The sequence below is a fragment of the Pseudophryne corroboree genome, chromosome 7, assembly GCF_028390025.1.
Source record: "Pseudophryne corroboree isolate aPseCor3 chromosome 7, aPseCor3.hap2, whole genome shotgun sequence".
In the NCBI taxonomy this organism is placed as follows: domain Eukaryota; kingdom Metazoa; phylum Chordata; class Amphibia; order Anura; family Myobatrachidae; genus Pseudophryne; species Pseudophryne corroboree.
The window spans coordinates 286,340,376-286,362,795 of NC_086450.1; the positions used below are offsets into that span (position 1 = coordinate 286,340,376).

At 44.1% G+C, this 22,420-nt stretch overlaps 1 protein-coding gene across 2 annotated transcripts in view; it reads left to right on the forward strand.

Moving 5' to 3' along the window:
* Positions 1-22,420, forward strand: part of FOXK1 (forkhead box K1) — a 288,084-nt gene that overhangs the window by 153,216 nt on the left and 112,448 nt on the right. For both annotated transcript variants that reach the window (XM_063934189.1, XM_063934188.1), the window contains exons 2-3: positions 1,798-1,986; positions 14,833-14,989. In XM_063934189.1, coding sequence (XP_063790259.1) covers positions 1,798-1,986; positions 14,833-14,989 — 346 coding nt within the window. The remainder of the gene's footprint in view (positions 1-1,797; positions 1,987-14,832; positions 14,990-22,420) is intronic.

The following is a 22,420-nucleotide window of genomic DNA, read 5'->3' on the forward strand; positions in this document are numbered from 1 at the left end:
ACCCCTGCTGGTAACTGGGACATGTTCCAGTCCGACCAGCTGGAGCCCCACTGGATCCCCACCATGCACTTCCATATATGTGTATATATATATGTTGTGTGTATATATATATATATATATATATATACACAACAAAAATTCAGCGGCACTCCGGGGCTTGTGATATTAAAGAACGTGTATTTAAAGTATCGCTTAGCCCAGATCCATGTGTTTTTCATGCGAGAATCGTTCAGCACACACGTTAAAAAACAGGCCGTAATTGTATTGCCCCATACCACCATTGGGCAATAAATCGCTATAAAGGACTTTATTGAATTCAACTGAATTCCCCCTTAGTGTTTTTGGTTTTCTAGGGCCGGATGTAATGAAGTCTGAGTTGGCCGGAGGTGTGGGTTCTCGGCTGATCAACTCGGACTTCATTACATCCGGCCCCTATTTTTAAAATTTTAATGTCTTGTTGGGCTTGCAAGCACTTAATTCAAGATGGCAAACACTAGTTATTATTTTTAAGTGCAGATTTATTCTGAAAACCTAAATGTAGAATTCTGTTTTTTGCTGTTTAAGAAGGTGGATAACTGTGAAACTAGAACCTCAAAATATTTATTGGTATTGCTTATAAAAAAAAAAAGATAAAATACATGTCTGATTTTAGTCCATGTTTTTGTAATTTCAGTGAAAAAAAAGCTTTCATGTATTGTGAATTTAATTCTTATTTTTCACCTAGTGATATGATTACTGGCTGCGTTCATTTACAGTGCCTTTTCTTTTATATCAACTGTGTCTTATGCCTATGTTTTAACTACTTGGGATGGTATCCTATTAGCTGCAAGGTTATCCAATTGGCCCTCATGCCGGCACTTATCAGGGAATTGGCAGGCGAAACCAAATCTGTGAGAAGGCTTTTTGCACAATTGCGACCACGGAAACATATAGGTCCATGACTTTTCACAGATCCTATGAGTTTTTGGATGAAAAACATTTTTTGGTATGGGGAAAAAAAGGGCTAATTGGATAGCTCAAAAAATGAAACTTGATAAAAAAATAAATAAATCAAAAACACCTACTCCATTTTTCACACCCCAAAAACTTTCAAAGCTATTTGGATACCCCCTATGGTGTTTCTGCATACTAGTCATGATGGTTGTTAAATTCATTGCTGTATGTGTTATCTGTGTTAACAATTTTTGGTTAACATAGTAAACCTTCAGGTTACTCAGATTTCATCTCCAATCTGCAGCAAAGGTCAGTAAAACTGCGTCACCAGATGCAGACACTGAGTTCAGCACTCCCATAAAAATTGCAGGCAGCGTGCCTCCGTTTTGATAAACGGACCTGGTCGCTGACCTTTTCCTGCTTAGAGGGCATTGCGTGCGAGGATGCAGGACCTATGTTGCACATGTGCAGTCCCTACTAGAAATTTTGCAAAAAAAGTGCGCCCCTCACTCAATGCTTTTTCTATGGGGGAAAAAAATCACAACTTTGACGCGTTATTTCCCAAAAACCTAACCACGTATCAAAATTCTGCACATCTACATCACACACCCTATCGAGTGACACCTGAACCATCAGAATTGGTGGTTTTAGTTTGGAGTAGTTGCTCTCACAAGAAAAAATGCTTAGCCTATTAAAGATGGCACTTTCTTACATATGCTAAATTTTTATGTGTACATTATTATGCTTCTTTAGTGTCCAGAGTATGTATTCTAGAATTCCTCTTGGTTCAATGCTTTTCTGCAGGCACAATGCTTACAAGTACAATATCCTTTTAATAATCTTGCCTACTTTTGTTTCTTACAGGTGCATGCTCAGGTTCCCCAGCACAGTCATTAAGATAAAGTTTTGTGCACTTTATCAAGAAAAAGAATTGAAACCTACCTTGCCGCCCTCTCCTTTGTATCGTCACATCTCACCTTTGAAGATCCACATCCCTGAACCAGATATGCGAAGCTTTATCAGTCCCTTACCTTCACCAACTGGAACCATAAGGTAAGGACTCTGCTACTTATTTGCTGTTTTGTTGATTTTGTCACTTACTATAAGTTATACATAAGGACGGAGTACTTATGTTCTTGCTATGACCGTGTAAAATAAATTTAAAACTGCAATTCTGTGTACTTTGTTAAATATTGATATTAGATAACAGCAGTTTGAATATCTTCAAAATAATATGGCTATTAAATTAACAAAGTACATGCAGTAAAAGTAAATGTGATATCATGCACCAGTGTCTGCAGCAAAAATGCTATGATAAGAGATGATAATTTTGTTGAAAGATTGTGGTGTCATTTTTAAAATACTGATATCTAGTAATACAAAAATTAGGTTTCTATTTATAGAGCAGAAGAATCTAATGAGATTTGGTGCTGTTCCCAATGTAGTACAGATGGAGCCTCCGTTATCTTGGCTGGCTGAGGCGTTAGCCGTGATCAGGCATACGGAGCGTGCCTGGGCGCAAGGAGCCGCGTCTAGTTGTAGGGAGGCGCACAGAGCGTTTGGCATTACCTTTGAGTGTAATACCTGCGATCATCCACCAGATGTCGCTTTTTAAAATCACCATTGCGCATGCGTGTGGGGTCTCCATTAAAATACAATACTGAACTACAGCGTAAGAACTACTTTACTGTGCGTCTCATTACGCTACAATAAGCTACAGTATGTCATACAGTATATAACAGTATATACAGTACAGACGCAAATAATACACCACATACAGATGCAAATGAACGTGTTACAGGTACAGTATGGTCTATTGATGTTAGAAATATGTGAGCGTCCAAATCCCGTAGTATTAAGTATAATGAGGAGAGATAAAAGCTCCTCCCTAAGTTCCTGGATGCCAAATCACCATGATTAGCATCTCTGTACGGTATTTTGGATTTGAGTACTAAATAGCACAAACAGCTTGTAACATACAGCGGCAAGTGTTATCTTTCTAAGTAAAATGGGGAGAGATAAAAGATCCTCCATAAGTTCCAGGATGCCAAATCACCGTGCTTAGCATCTCTGTACAGTATTGAATACTAAATAGCACGAACAGCTTGTAACATACAGCAGCAAGTGTTATCTTTCTACGTATAATGGGGAGAGATTAAAGCTCCTCCCTAAATTCCTGGATGTCAAATTACTGTGCTTAGCATCTCTGTACAGTATTTTCTATTTGAGTACTAAATACCATGAACAGCTTGTAACGTACTCTGCTATAATGGCTAGAAGTGTGCACACTTCTGTTTCATGTGAAGGTATATTACAATAGATTTTTAAAAAATTAATAAAGTCAGTGTCAAAAAAAAATAAAGATACACTTTGGGCCGTTAAGGGACTTGGACGCTCATAATGTAAAGCACGGTATTTAGCCACCACCTCCTCCTACCCCCATCCCACTCCCCCCCCCCCCCCCCCCCCCCGGGAGCCTGCACAGTTCATACAGTAGACAGAGAGGGAGGTCAGGTTACAATAAATGACCCACACAATACTGTACTGTATATGAAAATAAGATAGAGAACTGCAGTCGCTTTGATAGATGTGTAAATGGTACAGTAGCAGTGATCCCTTCTCATAAAGTACAACACAGATTCTCTAACGCCGATGATCTACAGTACTGTGTTGCTCGAACAGTCAGTTGCATCAGAATACACTAATTTATATTAATTGGTATGTCTGGTATGTCTACGGGTCCTCATTGCCACTGTGTATTTTAGGCAGCGGAATGAGTCGCTCCTGCAGATTTACCCTGATTTATGTAAAACCTGTGTGCACACTTTTATTGAATGTGGAGGTATATTACAATAGATTAAAAAAAAAAAATTCTAAAGTGGGTGTCAGAAAAAAGAAATAAATACACCCACACTTTGGGAATCGAACCCGGGACTCTCCGCATGGGAGGCAGAAGACTTCACCACTTGCCCACGCTGCTACATGGAAGATACACAAGCTCATGTGTAAAAGTACTGTAAGCAGCGATTCCTTCCCATTGGTATTTGTTTATGCCGTTAAGGGACTTGGACGCTCATATTGTACAAAACATACAGTATACTGTATATACTTTAACGTCCATGAACTACATTATTGCTTTCACACATTAGTTGTGTCTGCATACACTATATTAATTTTGACTATATTGATTTGTCTACGGGACTTGGACGCTCACATTCAGTAACATGGCAATTGACAAGTGTTTTAATACGTTCATTTGCGTCTGTATAAACCATATATATATATATTTTTTTTTTAATTGACCCTCTCAGTCTGACCATTGGTCTGTGTGTACATTAACATTACAGTCGTCACTGACCATTTGCCAGAGTTTGTACTGTAGATCATTACACCGCTATTCACTCTAAAGTACTGGATTAGTGGAGCATTAGCCACCCAGTGGTGGAGATGTGTATTGCATGCTGAGTATGTAGTCGTGCCTCAGCGCGCCTATCCGTGATTAAACTCAGCAACCTAAGCTATCGCCTAGGTGCGACTAAACCTCCGGTTAGGTGGAGAAACAGCCAAGTGAACGGAGGCTCCATCTGTAGGTGCCTGCAAAACCTTTCTGTTTCACCCCCATCTCGAAGGTGGCATTAGACCGTTATAAACTTCAATGTTAGGGACATAGGGGCAGATGTACTAGGCCTGGAGAAGGGATAAAGCAGTGATAAGCGCAAGGTGATAACGCACCAGCCAATCATTACGGATTTGAAAAATTACAGTTAGGAGGTAACTAGTGATAACAAGAATGTCACTCATTAAATATGCCCTTCAGTCTTTTCACAAGCTCCAGTGTATATGGACTGACATATACTGTAAATAACCTGTATTTCACAAACCAAATGAGTGTTACTGTGGAGATGATCGGGGAGCCACATTGCAGTTAGATGTTGTAAGTCTCCGATTAAAACTAGCAGAAAAACAGTGCAAAACCCAAAAATAGAATAGTATAGATGGGCTGTTCATGATATGTGTCAAATTGCTTTGTGCAGAGTTTCCATTTACCTATTTATCCTTCTCCATTTAGTGACTTCATAACCATGGGGCTGTTTTAGGCATGCAGAAATTGGCACTTAGTAGGTTACATTTTTCTCAGATTTTTGTTAAGGCAGTGTAGTAGTCTTATTCCCCCTCCTCTTTCTATTTTCCTACAATAACTTATAGAAGGAGATCATCTGAAGTACAGAAGAAGACAGTGACGTTCTGAAAGAACTTACTTTAAGCTGCATGTCGCTCAGGGAACCTCAGCAGCAGCATTTCTCATAGCATGGATATCGCTCCATGTGCAATCGCTTCCAGAAGCATTAACCTCCATGGTCCATTTGATCCATCAATCCTTAATCCCATTCGGTGCTTCAGGATGTGTCAATTTAAGCATTGTGTTTGAATTCAACAGCTGCCTCCATTTTTGAAAGAACAGTAGAGAGTACAAGGAGAAAGTATGGCAAAGGAGCTGGGGCCATGCTCCAGGACAAGTGCTTAAAGGGAGGAACATCTTTCCCGATTCAAAGGAAAAGGCTCTTTGCAAGATGTAAGGATCCAGTTGGACTCTACAGAGAGATGGGTGGCTGTTGCAGCACTCAGCACTGTTTGTTTGAAGAAAAGAAGACAATATTGTGAAATAGCAACAACTGAAACCCTTGGTTTAGTTCAGGGGGCGTGGCTTAAACTTTTTTTTTTTAAAGCCCGCAGGTACAATAGAGGCTGCTGATGAGTCAAGTTCAGTTTTCACTATATCTGTATTTAATTTTTTCTTGTCCCTATTTTCTTTTGCTATAATGTCTTGAAAAATGTGAATTATATGGTAAATTATAGGGGTAAAACCAGAGGAGGTAAAACCGTTTTCACCTGTTCAAGGTACCAGCACAAATTACCTAGTGTACAGACGTATCCTCTTGCCCAAAGTTCAGCTTTTGAGGAGGTTTGTGAATCTTGCCCAGCTGAAACTCCAGCCAAGAGTATGAAGAAATCAGCTTTGGTTAAATCAGTGGCTCCATTGCTTAAGCAATGCAGGAGAAGTTAGCCAAGGTTCCAGTTTCCCAAGCCATATCCTCTATACACAGTTATTCCCGACTGAGATTAATAAACTAGCAGAGGTGAAAAATCCAGCTACCTTGGCTGAGGTTCCATATCTAAAGTAATAGACTGGACAGCCATTAGGGTTAGAACAGAATTCTTCTTTATAGATACTCTTAATGGCACATGTTTTGATTGGAGGGACCATGTCTATACTCCAACTTTGATGAACTTGGAGCACATGATTATGGGATTTCCTTATGCATGGAACGGAAGGATGACCACTTCCTTGTTATGGAGCACATACAACGTCTGGTGATCAGGAGGTGCTGAGTATCTGAGGCATATGCTAATCATGATATTCCTGTTTTGTTAACATCTGGTATGTGCATTTTGTAGTTGGATTAATGAGTGTGTTTCTTTTTAAATGTATCCGATAAAGCCTTCTTGTGAGAATACCTGTTAAAATGGTGTTGCACAAGATTTGAATGATGGGCGAATGTACGCCCACAATCTGGTTGGCATATTAAATAAAGCGGACAAATGTTGCTTTCCAGCTACTGCATGATCTCTTTGGAGGGAATTACAAGATACATCTGTTAACATTACGTTTATTATTATTGTTCTAACAATTGTTATTATTCAAAAGTACTAAATTATGTTTTGCCATTTGTTTCTTTTTTTATATTCCTCATATTGTTTGAGGATGAAACACAATGTGGGAAGCACAAACCTGCAAGCTACCTTGTACTTTATTTGAATCTTTGGAGATATATGGTGAAATACTTTTATGTTTCTTTGGAGGCTTGTTGAAAACCCTGATTATTGGGCTTTTTGCGTTCACATGAACTATAGTTAAGAGCTCAAGAGATCATTTTTTACCCCTGCTTACACAACCTCAATGTCGAAGCCAGTTCACCAGTGGGCAGAATTCAAAAACAGCGGTAGTACAGATGTAGCCACACTCCTCTTACCTCCATATGGCGTGTAGTGTGAAAAACTAGTCGCATTACGTATGCGTGCTATTAGCTTTAGGGCGGCATTTTTGGTAGCAGTGTGGCATGTGCAGTCGTAGTGTAAAGAATTGAATATCCAGCCAGTGCATTACTCCTGTTCGTCCACCATAAGTCTCTTTTGAAAATCTCCACTGCGCGTGTGTGAAGTCTCCAATGTATTGTCACATGATGCTTGCAGTTTAATAACTGCTTTTTGTTTAGATTTTTTTTTTATTTCCACCACATGCAATTTCAGCAGTGATGTGCGGCAGAGACGCAGTGATACTGTAGCATGCCTTACAAATGAATGGGGGGCTCCAGGGGGGCACTCTATGATATACTGTAATTACTTCATGTCATGGTATTAAAAGAACTGCTTATATGAAGAGCTGAGTGTGTGTATACTGATGTAAGCAAACAAGCAAGTACGCACTACTGCTTATACAGTATATGGCTGGTGCGCTCACGTTCACTTATAGTGACTACCTTTATCAGCACAAAAAAAGGTCTTTCTCTTACGTCCTAGAGGATGCTGGGGACTCCAAAAGGACCATGGGGTATAGACGGGATCCGCAGGAGCTTGGGCACACTGAAAAGACTTAATCTGGGTGTGAACTGGCTCCTCCCTCTATGCCCCTCCTCCAGACCTCAGTTAGACTTTGTGCCCAGGACTGACTGGACACTCACAGGGGAGCTCTCCTGAGTTTCTCTGGAATAGACTTTATGTTAGGTTTTTTATTTTCAGGGAGACCTGCTGGCTACAGGCTCCCTGCAGCGTGGGAGTGAGGGGAGAGAAGCAGGACCTACTTCTTCTTAGTTAAGGGCTCTGCTTCTCGGCTACTGGACACCATTAGCTCCAGAGGGTTCGATCACTTGGTGCACCTAGCTGCTTGTTCCCGGAGCCACGCCGTCACCCCCTCACAGAAGCCAGAAGAAAGAAGTCGGGTGAGTATGAGAAGATCAGAAGACTTCAGTAAAGGAAGGTACAGCACAGCGGTAACACACACATCACCAACGGTAGTTACAGGGTGCAGGGCGCTGGGGTTACTGAGGTCGGGGACCGGCAGAAGGCTTTCGGTGCCTCTGCACCGTTTCTTAAACCCCCACCGGCATCTTTTTCATTTTCAAATTTGGCGGGCGGAAGCGCGCCGGGAAGGGGGCGGAGCTTCGTCCCGCGGCTCACAGGCGCCATCTTCTCCTTCAACACGCGGCTGAAGGAGACGCTGCCGGGACCTCCACATTCCTCTCACAAGTAACGGGGAGATATTCAGAAGGGGGGGGGGGGGGGCGCAGTGTGGTGCTTCTTATCATTATAAATTAAGCAGCGCTGGGTACATATATCTTTTGTCGGGATATATGGGCGCTGGGGTGTGAGCTGGCATACTCCCTCTGTGTCCTCTATCTGGGCTTCATTGTGGGCCTGTCACCTAGCTGGGACGTTCGGTGTGTATCTGTGTGTCGGTACTACGTGTTGGCATGCCTGAGGCTGAATGTTATTCACCAGAGAAGGTTATTGGGGGAGCGGATGCGGGGCTAGATTTGGGACTGTCGACGCAACCGACACCTGATTTACTCGCATTGCTCAGTACGATAAATTCGAATGTAGCTTCTTTATCAAAGAGGTTGGATAAGTCTGAGTCACAGACACAGGTGTGGAAAAAGTCCATGGAAGAGGCTTTGTCTCAGGTACAGACCCCATCTGGGTCGCAAAAGCGGCCATTTACTCAAGTGGTAGATACTGATACCGACACGGACTCTGATTCCGAGGTCGATTTTCACTGAGGCTGCTTTACATCCACGATTGGTTAAGCGTATTCAATACATGATTGTGGCTATAAAAGATGTTTTACACATTTCTGATGAACCTGCGGTACAGGAAACAAGGATTTGCTTGTTCAAGGGAAAAAAACCTAAGGTGAAGTTTCCCCCCTCTTATGAAATGAATACTCTTTGTGAAAAGGAAGTGGCACTTCCGTCTCCTGACACGGCAGCTCTCAAAGATCCGGCGGATCGCAAGCTGGAGACGTCTCTGAAGTCCATTTTCGCTACTTTGGGTGCGCTGCTCAGACCTGCTGTGGCGTCGGTATGGGTGAGTAGTGCTATTGCTAAATGGGCTGAGAATTTAGCTAATGATATGGATACCCTTGATAAAGATAATGTCCTTTTGACTCTCGGTTATATCAAGGACGCTACAGATTACCTGAAGGATGCGGCACCAATGCCATGTCGATATCAGCCAGAAGGGCGTTGTGGATCCACCAATGGAATGCTGATGCCGACTCCAAGAGGGCTATGGGAAGCATTACCCTTCAAAGGTACTTTCTTGTTTGGAGACGGCTTGGCTGACCTGGTCTCGACCGCGACTGCGGGTAAGTCCTCTTTTCTTCCTTATGTTCCCACACAACAGAAAAAGGCACCACATCAGCAAATGCAGTCCTTTCGTCACAATAAATACAGGCGTGGAAAAGGTTCGTCCTTCCTCGCTTCAAAAGGTAGAGGAAGGGGAAGGAAACCACCTGCAGTGTCAGGCGCCCAGGACCAAAAGTCCTCCCCTGCTTCTATAAAGTCCACCGCATGACGCTGGGGCTTCCCTGGGGGAGTCCGGACCGGTGGGGGGCCGTCTACAAATATTCAGTCAGTTCTGGATTCAATCAGACCTGGATCCTTGGGTCCTAGAGATTGTGTCTCAGGGATACAAGCTGGAGATTCGGGAGACACCCCATCACCGGTTCTTCATTTCGGCGTTACCAGTAGCTCTTCCGGACAGGGAGGTGGTGCTGGCAGCGATACAAAAATTGTGTCTACAGAGGGTCATTGTTCCCGTTCCCTCGTCCCAATGGGGGGAGGGGTTCTACTCGAGCCTCTTTGTTGTGCCGAAACCGGACTGTTCGGTCAGACCAATTCAAAATCAAAAATCCCTCAATCCATACTTGAAAGTTTTCAAGTTCAAGATGGAATCTCTTTGAGCGGTAATTGCCAGCCTGGAAGGGGGGGATTTTATGGCGTCAGTCGACATAAAGGATGCCTACTTACATGTCTCGATATGTCCTTCACATCAGGCCATCTTCAGGTTTGCGATACAGGATTCTCATTACCAATTTCAGACGTTGCCGTTTGGGCTTTCCACGGCTCCGAGGATTTTCACCAAAGTCATGGCGGAAATGATGGTTCTCCTTCGCAAACAAGGGGTTACAATTATCCCGTACTTGGACGATCTCCTGATAAAGGCGAGGTCCAAGGAACGGTTGCTGAGAAGTGTAAATTTGTCACTGTCTGTTCTGCGACAGCACGGTTGGGTACTCAATTTGCCAAAATCTCAGTTGATTCCGACCACTCGGCTGCCTTTTCTGGGCATGATTCTGGACACGGATTTACAGAAAGTATTTCTTCCAGAAGAAAAAGCTCTGGAACTGCAGACTATGGTCAGGGAACTTCTGAGGCCGACGAGTGTGTCGATCCATCACTGTACTCGGGTTCTAGGGAAAATGGTTGCGGCGTACGAAGCCATTCCATTTGGCAGGTTTCATGCCCGGGTGTTTCAGTGGGACTTGCTGAGCAAATGGTCCGGGTCTCACCTGCACATGCACCGGAAGATAAGTCTATCTCCCAGAGCCAGAATTTCTCTCCTGTGGTGGCTACACACAGAGGTAGCTGCCCACTCCTAGGGCAGAGGTTCTCAAACTCGGTTCTCAGGGGCACACACAGTGCATCTTTTGCAGGTAACCCAGCAGGTGCACAGGTGTATTAATTACTCACTGACACATTTTAAAAGGTCCACAGGTGGAGCTAATTATTTCACTTGCGATTCTGTGAGGAGACCTGCAAAACATGCACTGTGTGTGCCCCCGAGGACCGAGTTTGAGAACCTCTGTCCTAGGGGGACGCCAGTTCGGTATCCAGGATTGGGTACTTCTGACAACAGATGCAAGTCTCCGGGGCTGGGGCGCAGTCACCCAAGGAAGGAACTTCCAGGGGAAATGGTCGCTCCAGGAAGCTTGTCTCCACATAAATGTTCTCGAGTTAAGAGCCATTTACAACGGCCTGCTGCAAGCAAGAAGCCTTCTTCAGGGTCGACCTGTCCTGGTACAGTCAGACAATATCACAGCGGTGGCACATATAAACCGTCAAGGCAAAACAAGGAGCAGAGCGGCAATGGCGGAGGCCACAAGAATCCTTCGCTGGGCGGAACAACACGTGAGCGCCCTGTCAGCAGTCTTCCTACCGGGAGTGGACAACTGGGAAGCAGATTTCCTCAGCACACACGATCTCCATATGGGAGAGTGGGCTCTTCACCAAGAGGTATTTGCAGAGGTGACAAAACGTTGGGGAATTCCGTTGATCGACATGATGGCTTCTCGTCTCAACAAGAAGCTCCCGAGGTATTGTTCCAGGTCAAGGGACCCCCAAGCCAGTGCAGTGGACGCCCTGGTGTCTCCGTGGGTGTTCCAGTCGGTGTATGTGTTCCCTCCACTTCCTCTCATTCCAAAGGTACTGGGGATCATTCGACGAGCAAGGGTTCAGGCGATTCTCATCGTTCCAGATTGGCCAAGAAGGGCCTGTACCCGGATCTTCAGGAATTACTGGTGGAAGATCCTTGGCCACTTCCTCTAAGAGAGGACCTGTTGTTGCAGGGTCCATGCGTGTTTCCAGACTTACCGCGGCTGCATTTGACGGCATGGAGGTTGAGCGCCAGATCTTGGCTCGTAAGGGTATCCCCAGGGAGGTCATTCCAACTCTCATTAAGGCTAGGAAGGAGGTTACGGCGAAACATTATCACCGTATTTGAAGAAAGTATGTTTCCTGGTGTGAGTCTAAAATGGCTCCTGCGGAAGATTTTCACTTGTGGTGCTTTCTCCACTTTTTACAGGCGGGAGTATACGCAGGCTTGAAATTAGGTTCCATCAAAGTGCAGATTTCGGCTTTGTCTATTTTCTTTCAAAAAGATTTAGCTGTCCTCCCAGAGGTTCAGACTTTTGTGAAAGGAGTAATGCATATCAATCCTCCGTTTGTGCCTCCTGTAGCTCCATGGGAGCTTGATGTGGTCTTACGTTTTCTCATGTCTTCCTGGTTTGAACCTTTGCATAAGGTTGAATTGAAATTTCTCACTTGGAAGGTAGTTATGCTGTTGGCGCTGGTGTCTGCCAGGCGGGTGTCAGAGTTGGCGGCCTTATCTCATAAGAGGCCGTACTTGATTTTTCACTCGGATAGGGCGGAATTGAGGACTCGTCAACAATTTCTGCCGAAGGTGGTTTCTTCATTTCACATTAACCAACTTATTGTGGTCCCGGTGGCTGCGGAGGCTATGGCGATTCCAAAATCTCTGGATGTTGTAAGAGCGTTGAAGATCTACGTCACTAGGACAGCTGTTGCCAGAAAAACTGAGGTGCTTTTTGTCTTGTATGCTTCCAACAAAATTGGTCATCCTGCTTCAAAACAGACTATTGCACGCTGGATTTGTAGTACGATTCAGCAGGCTCATTCTTCGGCCGGACTACCGGTGCCGAAGTCAGTAAAAGCCCATTCTACCAGGAAAGTGGGCTCATCTTGGGCGGCTGCCCGAGGTGACTCGGCGTTACAGCTTTGCCGAACAGCTACTTGGTCAGGTTCAAACACTTTTGCTAAGTTCTATAAGTTTGATACCCTGGCTGATGAGGACCTTGCGTTTGCTCAGTCGGTGCTGCAGAGTCGTCCGCACTCTCCCGCCCGTTCTGGAGCTTTGGTATAAACCCCATGGTCCTTTTTGAGTCCCCAGCATCCTCTAGGACGTAAGAGAAAATAGGATTTTGGTACTTACCGATAAATCCTTTTCTCCTAGTCCGTAGACGTAGAGGATGCTGGGCGCCCATCCCAGTGCGGACTGTTACTTGCAGTGTTTTCTTGCTAGTTAAATTAGTTTATACACGGGTTGTGTATTTCTTGTTTCAGCTTGTTGCTGTTGTTAATTCATACTGTTATCTGGTTTAATGTTACTCTGGTTGTACGGTATGTTTGTGGTGTGGGCTGGTATGTTGGTAGCCCTTAGTTTAAACAAAAACCTTTCCTCGAAATGTCCATCTCTCCTGGGCACAGTTCCTATAACTGAGGTCTGGAGGAGGGGCATAGAGGGAGGAGCCAGTTCACACCCAGATTAAGTCTTTTCAGTGTGCCCAAGCTCCTGCGGATCCCGTCTATACCCCATGGCTCTTTTGGAGTCCCCAGCACCCTCTACGGACTAGGAGAAAAGGATTTATCGGTAAGTACCAAAATCCTATTTTTTGCATTGACATGACTCATGGTTGAATTTTAATATGCACAAATCAAACCTGATACTAAGTAAGAGAGTATTATTCCTCAAGGTTTGTTTCAATACAACAGTGCAGTACGTTTTTCTACCACAAGAAAAGATAAGTTCTCTTCAGGAGTTGGTGATGAGGGCATTTGACCCCCAGACCCCCTGAGTTTTGCTTTGTATGTAGCTTTTATGAAAACAGTTTTCCACCTGAAGCTGTCCAGTATGGTAGGCTTTAGTCAAAGAGTTTTCAGCTCAACATGAGATGCGTCATTCTCTGAGATGGTGTTTTAAGGAGCGAAAACTTGAACAAAGGCGGGTAATTTTCTCTTCTTAACTGGATAGTAGTCACTATTCATTGTATTAGTTCTCAGTACCTGATTCAGTGTCTGCCCATATAGATTATCTCAGACAGTGCTTTAGCTATAGCATATATTACTCATGCGGCACAAGGAATGATGAAGACACCCTTCAGAATCGTAGCATGGACAGGACAGTTGTATACATTCTGGCAGTGTCTGCTGTATTCATTCTGGCAGTGTCGGCTGTATTCATTCTGGCAGTGAGGAATTGGGAAGCAGACTTTGTAAGATTTCACTTAATTCTCCAAGGACGTATCCAGTCTACGGTAGACGTTAGGGGCAAATGCAAATAGTTTGATAGACTCCAGGAACAGCACAAAAGTAGACACAGTCTGTCTCATGTCCATGGCATGATTGCCTCCTCAGTGAAAGCAGTGTCCAGCCCATGGACTTTACAGCTGGGGTATTTAGCCCCACCACCCCTTTCCGATGCTCCCTAGTTTCCAATGAAGGTGAAAGCAGCACGCGTTGCAGTCATTTTGTTACTACAGACAGTCTACGCAGACTGTAGCTAAACAGATTAGTTCCAGAATTCTGGCTTTTGCATCCAAGGACTCGAAGATTTGTGTTGCTCAAGTCTGAATGTGTCCTTCCCTATGGATGGTTTTGGAACGTTCCCATGGGTTCCAGTTTCCCCTAGATAGAGGAAGGCGAAAAGAGGATTTTTCCTTACTTACTGTTAAATCCATTTCTCCAAGTTCATCTGGTAGACACTACTTTACCTCCCCTATTACTTACGTTTTGTTTTTTTTACTTTTTTCCCTCTTGTTTTCCACCCTACTCTATCTATCTATCTATCTATCTATCTATCTATCTATCTATCTATCTATCTATCTATCTATCTATCTAATCTCAATACCCAAAATTCTAAAAAAGTCAACATCATGAAAAAAAAAAACATTTAACAAGTACATAGGTTCAGACACAGACAGTAGTGTTGGTGGGGAAAGAAAAACAGTATTCGAATATTATGCTTGATGTATGGACTTGCAGCACCTGGTTCTTGTGGGTTCTGTAATGGACACCCTGATTTCCAATGTATTTAATAAAGTTACAGGAGTGGGAAGAGCATAAGGCTAGTATTACCATAAGTGCTTTATGACTGCATTTTAGCATAAAGGTGGGTACACACTTAGCTATAAAGTAAACAAAGTAATTGTTTCTTCTGTGTGTCTACTTTCTTGTTCTCTACTAAATGTAACTTTTTCATTTCTAGTGTTCCGAACTCCTGTCCTGCCAGTCCTCGAGGTGCTGGATCATCAGGTTTACATTTCATCCATAATATTGCATCGGAACTCAAGTTAGCAGCAGAGTGTGCAGCAAAGGCGGCAACAGAGCAACAAACAGAGACATCTGGAGGTGACAGTCCCAAGGTGTGCACCAATTAACATTCATCTGAAATTAATAGACTGTCATTACAATTAGGGATTTTTACAAATATATTTGTTTATTTATGCTGAGTTGTGTATGGTCTTAAGTTATTTAGCAATGTGCAGTAACTTTTCTTTTACAGTGTACTTGTTAGCAGTGTTCTATTTTTTTTAATCGAGTAATTTTTATGAGAGATGGCAAAATAAACTATAAACATACCGTATATAAAAAAAAAATAACACATGCAATACAAGTATTTTGTAGACTTACAGCACCCAAATACATAATTATAATACAATTACAAATGGCCCAGAAATAGATGTGTTATATAATACACATGTATACATATTCACAAAAAATAAGATGTATTAGTATATGATAATATTAACACCCTACAACCAGAACCCCCCCACCCAAAATAAAAAAATTAGTAGTAATAAATAAATATTAATGTAAATGCGATGAGACCTACTGCCCAAACAATAATATATAAATAAATATATATATATATACATACATACATACATACACACACAAAAAAAAATTCTATGCCCAGTATAGATGAGAGTGAAGCCATCGAGTCCGAATTTTTTAAAACTTTGAGTCAGCCTTACGCGTAATAAACATTTTTTTTTTTTTCATGCGCCACTGTAATATTAACTAGTGGCTTCCAAGAGGTAAACTTTTGTACGTTAGACACCATCCAGGACCTAGCGATCACAACCTTTGCCAAAGTACATAAATTAAAAACATACTGCATGGTAAATTTAACCAAAACATACGGAGGTAATATCCCAAGAACATACACTGCAGGTGTTAATAAGGAAATATGTACACCCGAACTGGCTACGGCCTGATTAACTTTGTTCCAAAAATTAGTTACTAAGGAGCATTCCCATATGAGATGCCAAAAGGAACCTGAATATATTGTACATTTTATTAAATAACCCACCAAGCGTTATCTATAGTATCTGTAATAGCATTCCACATCCTCATCTGGAATCTCTGTAATGTGCTTGCAGAGCCATTACTACCTCTGTGTCAGTAATGCAATGTAATTGATCACTTGACTGTTGCTACTTTGAGTATCACCACATACTGAACCGTATACAGAAATGTTAGAATGGTGTAACTAAAGTTGCAGGGTATGGGTGCTATGTACAGCATGGAAGTCTCGCATAGCCAAGTCTTCAAACCACAGTCAGTCCCTCTAACTTAAGCTAGGTTACAGGCTTTTGTGCACCTGAATATTAGGAGAAGTCTATGAATTGTGATATTTGAACATATTCGGCTGCTCTTGTTTCATCCCCAAAGTGAAATTACCAAGAGATGGATATAGATGTCCTCATACATATATGGGGAATTCAGTTGCCGGTGATTTGCTTGCCCAGTCATATTCTCCCGACACCTGTTGCACTTTACGGCGGAGGGAACTCGCTCAAAGTGTTCAATACCACATAGGGGAGTGAGCACATTTGAGCTAATAGGGGTGCGAATTGACCCAGCCATGGGTAGAAGTAGACTGCCGTTGCCGGCATTTAAATGGCATGGCAACTCGCCCTCTTTACTGGTAATTGAATTTCCCCTTTAAACTCAATACGCCACGCAGCACTAGATGCTTGGCACAAATGAGTTGCCAGGTCCCATGCAACTCTGCTAGCGTCTGACCTTTTTATTTTCCGGACATGCATCTTAGTCGCGATGCAAAGCGACTAGGACGCACCAGAAGACTGCTCATTAATTTAATATGTGACACTTGTTATCACGACCATCGGGCGATTCTCCAGACAAAACTGAACTCATTATCTTTCCCCCAGCCAGAGCAACACCCCTTACCAATATCTCTATCACTGTTGACAACACCATCATCTGCCCCATTCCCCAACTCCGCTGCTTGGATGTCACTCTTGACTCCTCCCTCTCCTTTGCACCCCACATCCAAGCTCTGGCGCAGTCCTGTTGGTTCCAGCTACGCAACAGTGCTCGCCTCAGGCCATTTCTCTCCCAGAGTGCAACTAAACTTATCATCCACTTACTGGTCATCTCACGACTCGACTACTGCAATGTTCTGACTGGCCTCACTTGCTCCCATATTGCTCCCCTCCAATCTGTCCTCAACTCTGCAGCTAGGCTTATCTTCCTCTCCCGCCGCTCCACATCTGCCACTCCCCTTCGACAAAATCTACACTGGCTCCCATTCCCCTACAGAATCCTCTTCAAACTCCTCACCCTCACATACAAGGCCATTTCTAATTCCACTGCTTCCTACATCTCCAACCTCCTTTCCCTTCATACTCCCTCCTCCTCTCCCTTCATACTCCCTCCCGCCCCCTACGGTCGGCCAATGACCGTCACCTCTCCTCTGCCCTGGTCACTGCTTCCCATGCTCGAGTTCAAGATTTTGCCCATGCTGCACCCCTTCAGTGGAACGTGCTCCCCCGCTCCATTAGCCTCTCCCCGACCTTGCAAAGCTTCAAACGGGCACTAAAAACCCACCTATTCATCAAAGCATACCCTTCCGATGCATAACCTAGTCCTGAGGCTGCTCCTCCATCCCCCTGCCCCATGCCTTCAACATCTCTGCTTTGCTTACATACTGCCATCAGGCTACCTCCCGCTTGCTTGCACCTCATGTCATCTGTCTGTCGCCCCTTACTACTAGATTGTTGGCTGTTCAGAGCAGGGCCCTCTTTCCTCTTGTTGTCAAAGGCCTCTTCTCGACACATTTCACTCGCAGCTCTCTCCTACTCAGCGGACCATATTTACCCGCTTTTTCTCCTGCTGGTAAAGGCTCATCTCTATGATGATTAATCCCTTGCTATTTACATCTTAGCTGTATAATGTTTTGAGAATTGTGGTACTCTTTGTTACGTGTACTCTATTTTTGTTATTTATTTACTGTAATGCTAACTTTTGTCTCCCTGTACTGTCTTTTGTACGGCGCTGCGAAACACTTGTGGTGCCTTTTATAGATAAAATGTAATAATAATAATAATACGCCAATCCGAGAATCGCGTGCGTTACTACTGGATTACTTTAACCACGTCACTGCCACCAGCAAGAAGATTTTAGCGACTAAACGGAAGGCCATCTTCACTTCGGCCTACGGATACAATTATTAATACGTCACAAAATAATAGCATGGACCATGAGGCCTTTGGGCATAAGAACACAGACCAGAACTAAATAGGAGATGTTTCATTTAAGAATAGCTTCAGAGTTTTATGCTAGCCATACATCAGACCAACTTTTCTCCAACACTCCAAACTTCCAACCATCCAACTTGTCTGTTCAACTAAAACAGTGCCCCACACATCTCACCAACTTTTTACCAGTGCTCCACACATCTAACCAACTTTTCATCAGACCAACCAACCTTCCAACTTCTGTCCAACTTGTGATGTCACCGAAGTAGGCGGACAGTGCCTGCCTACAGTTCTTCAGTTTTGATTTGTTTTTTAATTTCAAAACATGCAGAAGTGTCTTTTTTTCAGTGAAACTGGGCTTTTCTTTCACCACCATACATTTATTAGACTAACTATGGATACCAGCATGGTTGGGCTGCCAAGGCAAATATATATATATATATATATATATATATATATATATAAGATGTAGATATTCGGCACTCGAAATGTAGTAAAATGTACAGCTTGCCTGGTGCCCTCTTTTTTGGAGGCACAAGTATTATTTATATATTTTTAAAAAGATTATTATTATATATATATATATTTTTTTTAAATGGAATGGGAAAAACCCGAAAAAAAATAGCGTGGGGTCCCCCCTCCAAAGCATAACCAGCCTCGAGCTCTTCGAGCCGGTCCTGGTTCTAAAAATCCAGGGAAAAAACGGACAGGGGATCCCCCGTATTTTTAAAACCAGCACCAGGCTCTGCGCCTGGTGCTGGTGCAAAAAATACGGGGGACAAAAAGAGTAGGGGTCCCCCATATTTTTTACACCAGCATCAGGCTCCACTAGCTGGACAGATAATGCCACAGCCGGGGGTCACTTTTATTCAGTGCCCTGCGGCCATGGCATTAAATATCCAACTAGTCACCCCTGGCCGGGGTACCCTGGGGGAGTGGGGACCCCTTCAATCAAGGGGTCCCCCCCCCAACCACCCAAGGGCCAGGGGTGAAGCCCGAGGCTGTGTCCCCCCCCATCCAAGGCTGCGGATGGGGGGCTGATAGCCTTGAGAAAATTTAAAGAATATTGTTTTTTCCAGTAGTACTACAAGTCCCAGCAAGCCTCCCCCGCAAGCTGGTACTTGGAGAACCACAAGTACCAGCATGCAGAAGAAAAACGGGCCCGCTGGTACCTGTAGTTCTAATGAAAAAAAAATACCCAAATAAAAACAGGAGACACACACCGTGACAGTAAAACTTTATTTCACACATGTCGACACACACATACTTACCTATGTTGACACGAAGCAGTCGGTCCTCTTCTCCAAGTAGAATCCACGGGTACCTGAAAATAAAAAATAATTATACTCATCTGATCCAGCGTCCTTATACGTAATGCCACCCCTGTAGTAGTAGCATCCTTATACGTAATGTGCCCCCAGTAGTAGTACCGTCCTTATACATAATGCCCCCCCAGTAGTAGTAGCATCCTTACATGTAATGCCCTCCCAGTAGTAGTAGCACCGTCCTTATACATAATGCCCCCCAGTAGTAAGAGTCCTTATACATAATGCCCCCCCAGTAGTAGCGTCCTTATATGTAATGCCCCCCCAGTATTAGTAGCCTCCTTATACATAATGCCCCCCCAGTAGTAGCGTCCTTATATGTAATGCCCCCCCAGTATTAGTAGCCTCCTTATACATAATGCCCCCCCCAGTAGTAGTATCATCGTTATATGTAATGCCCCCCTGTAGTAGTAGCGTTCTTATACATAATGCCCCCCCAGTAGTAGTAGCATCGTTATATGTAATGCCCCCATGTAGTAGTAGCGTTCTTATACATAATGCCCCCCAGTAGTAGTAGAATTGTTATAGGTAATGCCCCCCCAGTAATAGTAGCGTCCTTATACATAATGCCCCCCCAGCAGTAGTATCGTTATATGTAATGTTCCCCCCCCCAGGAATAGTAGCGTCCTTATACGTAATGCCCCCCCTATAGTAGTAGCGTCCTTGCATGTAATGGCCCCCCCAGCAGTGGCGTCCATAAAGCGCGCGCACACAGACATACCTCACACACACACAATTCACACATATATACAAACACACACACACACCCCACCATGCACACACACACACACACCTCCACCATACACACACACACACACACACACCCCCACCACACACACACACACACACCCCCACCACACACATATATACAAACACACACACATATACAAACACACACACACACACACACACACACACACACACACACACTGACTTCTCTCTCACCCTCCACTTACCAAGTCTGGCTGGCCGTCACTGCAAAGCTGTCTGGTCCCGTGTAGCTCCGCCCCTCTATTCCGTGTAGCTCCGCCCCCTCGTGCCGCCGTAGCTCCGCCCCCTTTTCAGGCCCCGCACTGCACAGCCCGCAGGTGATTGGGGGGGGGGGCCTTTTCATGCTGCCGGCACAGTAGGCGGACACTAGCAGGCAGTGTCCGCCTACTTATCGTTCAGTTGGGGGGAAAGTTTCCCCTACACCTGAACGATTGGTTGGGAAAATCAAACAGGTTTGATTTTCCCAACTAGTTGGACAGACCGTTTCTGTCCGTTTTTCAGCGTGTGGGAGCAAACGGCTGATAATCGTTTGCTCCCACACACTGCCACATTATCTTTCCAACCAGCCAACTAGTTGGCTGGTTGGAAAGATATCGTCCTGATGTATGGCCAGCTTTAGTTACAAAAAAAGAGTTACAAAGATTATGAAAAATATTTAGTACACACAGATCAGGATACAATTTCAAATAAAACAAAAGGGAGAATAATTTCAGAAAACCAAACTTACTCAACAGCAGGTAAGCCTTCTGTGTGGAGGAACTTCACAATGAGATAAATGGTGCATTCCCAGCTCTTAGCTGTGTTCCTCAAGAAATGAACAACACAGTCTGTGTGAGAGGAGCAGATATAACCCTCTCACAGCTGCAGCCCCCACCGTTTCCTTAACTCTCTCAATGCCATGTACCTGGGTAGTGAGAAACCAGATTTACTATGGCTTCACTTTCAACAGCTGTCTTTCTTTTAAGTTTTCAAGAGGTCAGGTTTCTAACCTTTGACTCTCCACTATACATCAGTGTCCTCTACTCCCATATCTGGGTAGCTAGGAGTTCACTTAGAGGACAGGCTGGCAGCCATGTTGTGTCACAGACTCCATTACAATATACACGTAGACATTACATACAAGTCTTATATCGCTGAATGTAAGTGAATGTCCCATTTGCCACACTTGTATATCTGTGTGCGAATAAAGGTGCCCATACACTTGTGCAATTTGGGCCGATTTCGATGGATTGGGCCGAGAAATTGGGTGAAAAGTGTCAAATTGCAGGTGTTTTACCTCGGATTCCGACCCAATGTGCGGTCCTGTGCTCATCGGATCGGAGTCGGAGATCACAAGGGCTGCTCTATACATTTGTCACGTCCCAGAGCCTTGGTTGGAAACACATATGATACATCGTATGCAAAAGGGCCGCATACGATGTATCGTATGTGATCCTGTTATCTGGGAAGCTGCTGTGGAGCTCAATGTAATCCTATGTGACTTCTCCCCTCGGAGAAGTTGCATAAGTGTATGGGGTCCTTAAGTCTATATGAAGCACAACAGAACTTGGCATGAAAAAAACACTATAAATCCAGTTCTCATAGAACTCGCCAGTAAATCCGATTTAACAATGCGCCCATGATCACTAAATCAACAAGTGTGTAACATCATGATATTAAAGTTCTTTATTACATAATTTCTCTATCATCCATAAGGGATACTGGGGTCACTCAGTACGATAGGGTATAGATGGGATCCAAAGGAGCCAGTGCACTTTCAATTCTTCAAACAGAGGGTCCGGGTCCCCCCCCCTTATGCCCTCCCCCACAGCCCAGTTTAGAAAAATGTGCCCTCAGGAGAGGATGCACACTCTGGAGCTCCAGAAGATTTTTCTTCAGTTTATTTTAAAACTTTTTTATTTTTTTCAGGTAGACTGTTGGGCATTAGCCTACCTGCACGGAGGGACGCTGGGGGGTGGCAGACACCAGCCTCCTGGAGGTGCTGAGTCGGATCCCACAGACAGGACAACGGTCCTGGGGGTCAGTGTACCGCAGGCATCTCGCTCCAGCCGCACACCCCCAGCACAGAGCCTGAAGACCAGAGAGTGGTGAGTGTCACCAGGGGTCCTGCCAGCGGTTGCGGGGCTGGCATACGGACTCCCTCTGGGGTGATCCCATAGCGCGCCCCCCCCCCCTCCCCCGCGCAGACTGG